The following is a 6,932-nucleotide window of genomic DNA, read 5'->3' on the forward strand; positions in this document are numbered from 1 at the left end:
CTCCAATAGAGTTTGTACTTGCAAAACTCAGTTTTTGTTAGTTGTTACTAACATGATCTGAGAATATCAAGGCTTCTCCATATCTCATTCTTCTATAAAAGAAACGATTGGAACCACACTCATTTACATGTCTAACTAATCTCTTCAACTATGCAACTCGTAAGAGGATATACAATTGGTTTAGTATAAGAGATGTCTGAAGAAGATGAGAAAGAATGATGTATAAAGAAGCCAACTCTGCAACTTTTATAAAGAGTTATAAATATTTAATTCTTTGATCATACAAACCACATTCTTGTCCAGAGTTCCTTTTGCTTCTTCAAACAGCTCACCAACCTCGTCGATCTTCAAAATCTGAGCGCAAGACAATCACATATTATTCATACGCATCATCACTCACTTCCAAAAACAAGATTCAAAAATAATATGATTTGGTAACTCAACAAACTCATGCTCCATCTCCACTGCTTCTATAGATATTATACACAAAACAAGACATAATAAATGAATTTCATATAGTATCAAACAGTACATTACACTACCAAAACACCAACTTTCCACCTCATATACTGCACATACTAAACTTTGCTAGTCAAACTACAAATGGTATCATTGTATTACCTCAAGAAAGTGAGGTACTTGATATGCATATCATCACACATATTCTCCACAGCATCCCTTAAATCCAAAAGCTCATACCACACCTTTGTAATTTCCTGCAACATTATCATATCAACCAAGAGAAGAAGAAATCATGAAATAATTTTAATCTTAAGTTAGTAATTTCTCATGATTTAAATATATGTTAAGTTCTATGTCTTTTGATTGCTAACAGATCAACAGTAAGATTCCAAAGGACCCAATTTATAAGGTCTTATAAATTTGAGATTTGAAAACTTCATGAGAAAAACTTCAAAACTTCGTCTTCCTTCCTAGATATTGATCGAATTTGATATACCAACCTACAATTACATAAAGAGACAAAAATCACCATCTATTAACCTTTACCTTTGTTAGCGTTTCTTAGGTGTTGGGAGAGAGATCGTCTCGTTCGTTTGAGCTTGTAAAGTCTGTTAGCTTCGTGGAGAACTCGCCATTGTCGTGAGATCTCGCCGGAAAACTCATCAGCGTCATCAGATCTTAAACTCGTCAGTATTCATCAAATCTCGTCGGGAAGTGTCGTTAAATCTCCTCAGAATCTCACATATCCGATAGTTGTCTTTTGCCGGAGCTCGCCGAATTCTCACATTGAGGAAGAAGATAGAAATTAATTAGGGACATAATGGTCATTTTTCTGTTAAAATTTTGATGGTAAAACTGGTTAAGGTATAAATGAAAATTGGTATTAGGAAAGTGGTATTAGTATTAATTATTTGATCAAAAATAAATAAAAAAAATAAAGAAAGATTGGAGAGCATATGGCCAGATGTAGTATTTAATTATTTGGACGTTCGAATTCAACTCAAAGATTATCGTATCTTGATTGAGACATTAAATAAATCGCGTTCATAATTAAGAAGTACAGCTAGTGAAATAATTAACTAATCGGGTTCATAATTAACTAATCGCGTTCATAATTAAGAAGTACAGCTAGTGAAATATATTTTGACTTAAATAAATAAAAATCGAGAAAAAAATCACAATAAACGCGGTATATTACAAGGAACCACGTCTATCTGTCTGGTCGGAAATTAGAAGTAGTTGACTTTTAAGTTAAACTGATGTATGCAGCATGCTCCACAGATTACAGAGCCAAGAAAAAACAACTTAATTAAGCCTTTCTTTAAGAAACGTTCAATACACTCATTTTGCTTTACATTTCATTAAATTCTCCTGAACCAATGGCACTAGAATGTCCCTTCTCTCATCTCTCTAAGCCTCACAATGTTTTCCGCCGAGATTCTCCACAACTCTTTCGCTGCTACGTATGCAATGAAGAATCCAAGGAATATTCAGAATCCTACTATTGTTCTACTTGCAAGAAAGAATCTCACATTGGTTGTTACAAGTTTCAACCTCAGATTAAACAACACCCTTATCATCCCTCCCACCCTCTCACCCTCGTCATCACTCCTAATTCCAATTCTTTGATACCTAATTCATGGCCAGATGAAGAAGTTATCTCTCCCCTTGATGAGAATCTTGGAGGGTGCAAATGTTGTCGGAGACAACTTCAAGACAGGTACTATCATTGTTCTATTTGCAAGTTCAGTATAAATGCCACTTGTGCGATAAATCCACCGCTTCTCACTATTGTCCCGAAGAAGAGCCATGAGCATATGGCCTTCACTCTCTTTCCTAGACGCATCTCCTTGCCTTGTGACGCTTGTGGTGTTTTACTCGACAAAGGTAGTGATCATGTCTATACTTGTCTTTCAAGCAACTACATAGCCCATAGAAAATGTATCTCATCTCTACCATGTGTCATTAAGATCACCCGACACATTCATCGTCTCCAGCACACACCCTCTCTTTTCTCTCCAAATGCTGACACTTCTGGTTTCGCTTGCGGAGTTTGCCACAAACCTGTCGATGTCAACTACGGGCAGTACTCGTGCATTAAGGGTTGCCACTATGCTGTCCATTCAAAATGTGCAACGAGGAAAGATGTGTGGGATGGGAAAGAACTCAAAGGAGTGCGTGAAGAACAAGAAAAGGATGGAGTTGTGGAGCTATTCCAGAGGATTGATGATGAGACAATTCTACATTGTAATCATGAGCACCATCTGAAGTATTCTGGAGAAAACAATGATGTATGCGATGGAAACAAGTACTGCCAAGCTTGTCTCCTTCTAATAGTGGACTCTGATAGTTTGTATAGTTGTATGAAATGCAACTTTATTCTCCACGAAGCATGTGCACTACTTCCTCGCAAGATAGCTCATCCACTGCACAAACACCCACTCACACTCCTTCCATTCCCTACTAATCTCTATTTGATCCAGTTCAAGGTTTTTGTGGAAGGTATGTTCAAGTGCAGTGGTTGTCACCAAAGAGGATGTGGATTCATGTACCGATGCACCGAGAAAGGTTGTAGGTTTCAGCTAGACGTCAGGTGCGCTTCTCTTGAAGAATCATTTATACATGGCAGTCATGGTCACCCTCTTTTCTTAAGTTTGAACAAAGGTAAATGCATGAGGTGTGACACCAATCAATGTTCACCGTTTTACCTAGAGTGTGTTGAATGCACGTGGTTTTTGGGTCTTAAGTGTGCTATGTTACCAAATATTGCTTACTACAAATTTGATAGGCACCCACTCACACTTTGTTACGGAGAAAAAGGTACAAGAAGTGGTCAATACTGGTGTGAGCTATGTGAAACAACATTACATTCAAGTGAATGGTTCTATACATGTAACATTTGTGGAGTCACTCTTCATGTTACTTGTTTGCTGGGGAAAGAGGTATACATGAAGCCCAACCATACCATATATATAAATGATGAAAAGGTCGACATTGTTCGCAACAATGGTAACCCGCGGCCATTTTGTGATAAATGTTACGATCGTTGTGTGGATACATTGGTATTATTCAAAGAGGACTCACGTAAGTATTGTTGTACATTGCAATGTATGCAAAAATTACTGGATCGAGAGAAACAAGAAAAGGAGCACGAAGGAGACGAATAAAGACATTTGATCCAAATAGACCTTTTGTGTATTAGCTCGTTTATGAATTTATTTGTCTTTCTTCAAGTATAAGACATAAACTATCAACAGAAAAATAGAAAGCCTTTTTTCAAAAAGAAAAAACTATCAACAGAAAAACCTACCAATTATTTACTTATATTAATTCTTTTTATTTTTTATTATTTAGTTATTAATTAAATTTTCTCACATATCTTAAAATATTTTGGTTAATATATTTTTCTTTATTTGAAGTAAATTAAATTTCATAATTGAACTATTTATTTTTCAAAAAAATTCATGATATATATATAATCATTTTAATTACAAAATAGATACATCGAATTTTTTTATATAAAACATTTTGAAAACCAAAACATTTTTTATTCTTATATTTTATTGATGTGTTACTAGATCGTCCAATGATTTATTAAGTTATCATTCACATGATCATACATGAAATTATTTTCAAATTTTTAAGTTGAGACACCCAATTAATCCGGTGTATAAAAATGTAAAAGATTCTCAATAGTGATGCACTGATTAATCATATTCAATCATTGTTTTCTGAATTCTCACTAAAACCATGATCATACCCACAAAAGATAATTAAAATTTATTCTCGGTGAGATCCACTATCAAATTAACATGTGCTGTAAATGACCAATTAGAAGACAAAGTCGTGAGAAATAAAATTTAAAAACCTATTGGCATATTCTATAGTTTCTATATATGTAAACTATAGAATATGCCAATACAATCTATTGGCATATTCTATAGTTTCTAACAAAATTTTAAAAACCTACAATTTATTCAATTTCAAACTTAAAACTAAATTCCTAAAATCCAAACCATGGTTTTTCTTCATCTAGGTTCACCAACCAATAATATTTGGGATAATTTGAAAAATACTCTGTTTGTAGTTTGAAATTTGGAGAATATACTTGTATTTTTAAGTTTTGAAAACTATACTCTTTGAAATGTGATAAGACATTTTAATCCAAATTTGAATAAAAAAGTATACGGTCTCTAACAACTAAAATACATATTTGAATACTGTTAATATTTATATGATAATACACTTTTTGTGATTTCATGTACCTTCGTAAATTCTCGCAGTAGCTAGGATTTTTTTTTAATCAGAACATCATCAAAGTATAAAGTATAGAATTGGTGCTAGTAGTTTATTGGATGTATGTGCTTATTTACTTCGTTCTGTCAATTTTAGAAGAAATGTATCGTAAATTATTGTTGACATTGAGTTGTGTTCATGTATGGTGTGCTAAGCATTTTATACATGCTTTGGGAACTTGCTTTGACGTCTCTGAGATACAGAGAACTGGAACATAGAAGATCCATCACTCATGAAACACATCAAAACATATACATAGATCATTGTACTGTATAAAGGATATTACTTTTGATGTCTTCTGAATCTAAAGAAAAACAAAAGACTATAGAAAGTTTATTCGGACTTTTTATCAATTGATGTAGTAATAATCGTTACCTTAACATGATAAAGCTACACACCTTTAGATGTTGGCTAGACAAAGAGACGATGTTAACAAGATTACATGAAGAGAATATACAAAATCAAATAACATCCAAAAACATCGATACAAAATAATACACATATAAGCGCTACAAAAATGGAGAACTAGAGGAAGAAAAAGATGATACAAATAAATGGATACACAGAAGAAAAATTGAGAGAAATAAGGAGATAGAGATAAGCGAAAACGTCATTTTAGTATTTTTATCAAAATAAATACAAAATATAGTATTATAAGATATATATTACGTAGATTTAGGAGTATTATCTAAAAGAAAGTAATCTGTAAAATAATTATATATATTCAGATTGGACAATTTAGTCATTTAACATAAATAAAAGTGTATTTTTTCAAGAAAGATAATTCAAAGTGTAGTTTTCAAAATAAAATCTCAGATAAATATATTTTCTCAAATTTTTCCATAATATTTTGCTACTTCATATTCCGTCTTTTTAAAAAAAGAATAAAAATTTGCAAAATCATATTATGTTTTTAAAATAAAAAAATAATAGTAACTGCCAAAAAAAAATTACATTGTTAATGCCATCAACAAAACATTAAACCATAAATCATAAATCATAAACAATAAACCATAAACTCTTGGATAAACAGTAAATATTTGGGTAAATCTTAAACTCTAAATCAATAAACACTAAACAATAAATCCTAAACACTAAACCCTAAACACCGTCAGCAAAACTCTAAACCCTAGACCATAAATCCTAAGATTTAGGATTTTTTCAAGGGTTTAGGGTTTATCCAAGGGTTTAGGGTTTATCCAAAGGTTCAGGGTTTACCCGAAAGTTTAATATTTAATGTTTAGGGTTTAGGATTTAGTATTTAGAATTTAGGTTTACTATTTTGCTTACGACGTTAACAATGTTAAAAGAACTTCTTTTTTTGTCATCTACTACAATTTTTTATTTTAAAAACATAATATGATTTAGCAAATTTTTAACATTTTTTTTTTCAAAAACCGAATATGAAGTAGCAAATAATTATTGTTTGGTGAACTTACAGCTCCACCTTAGAGTGAACCAAGAAAAACTCATACATCATGGAATAATAGATAAGTGAATCTACATATTCTGTGTTACAAAAAAAAAATCCTAATATCGATTATTTTATTGAAAATTTGATAAAGTACTTAAAAAAAAAACTCAAAACGCATACATCTGTTTCAAAAAAGATTATGAACAGTACTATAAATAAGAAAAAAACAGAGTATATAATAATTTGAAACTAGGATGAAGTTGATGTTGTTGCTAATAGTGGAAGAAAATAAATATTTAATCTTGTAATGTTTTTGTAACAACCTACTGTCCATGATTAATGGACTCCCACGTCTACTCATTTGGGGCTTCACAATGTGACTACGTAAATTTGTTGAGGTTTGAAATACTTATTTACTAATCATCCAATCACTACTCATTTCTTCTTTGTTCGGTCTCAGATCACCTATCATTTAACTACTCGAGGTTAAAACACTTAATTTTAGAGTTTTCTCTATATGTGAGCTCCAAAAAAAATTAAATTTACCCTTTCAACAAACAATACTATATACCACACCGGATGTTACATTTTTGTTTGAAATAAAATTGGCAAAGAAGCAAAGGTGAGCTCAAAAGATGAAGTTTTAAACATCTACTGAAAGGAAATACGTGAAATAATTGTGGAATGAGGCAGAGCCACTGCTGCAGCTCTGAGAACGTTTCAAAGTCAATTTCACAAAGGCCTCATCTTCTTTTCCCTT

General features: G+C 32.1%; 1 protein-coding gene across 1 annotated transcript; it reads left to right on the top strand.

Moving 5' to 3' along the window:
• Positions 1 to 324: 324 nt before the first annotated feature.
• LOC106360047 lies at positions 325 to 4,858 on the top strand. Its single transcript, XM_022690825.2, has one exon. The coding sequence runs from the start codon at positions 1,842 to 1,844 to the stop codon at positions 3,627 to 3,629; it is 1,788 nt and encodes a 595-aa protein (XP_022546546.2). The 5' UTR covers positions 325 to 1,841; the 3' UTR covers positions 3,630 to 4,858.
• Positions 4,859 to 6,932: the final 2,074 nt, after the last annotated feature.

The sequence above is a fragment of the Brassica napus genome, chromosome A8, assembly GCF_020379485.1.
Source record: "Brassica napus cultivar Da-Ae chromosome A8, Da-Ae, whole genome shotgun sequence".
Lineage (NCBI taxonomy): Eukaryota > Viridiplantae > Streptophyta > Magnoliopsida > Brassicales > Brassicaceae > Brassica > Brassica napus.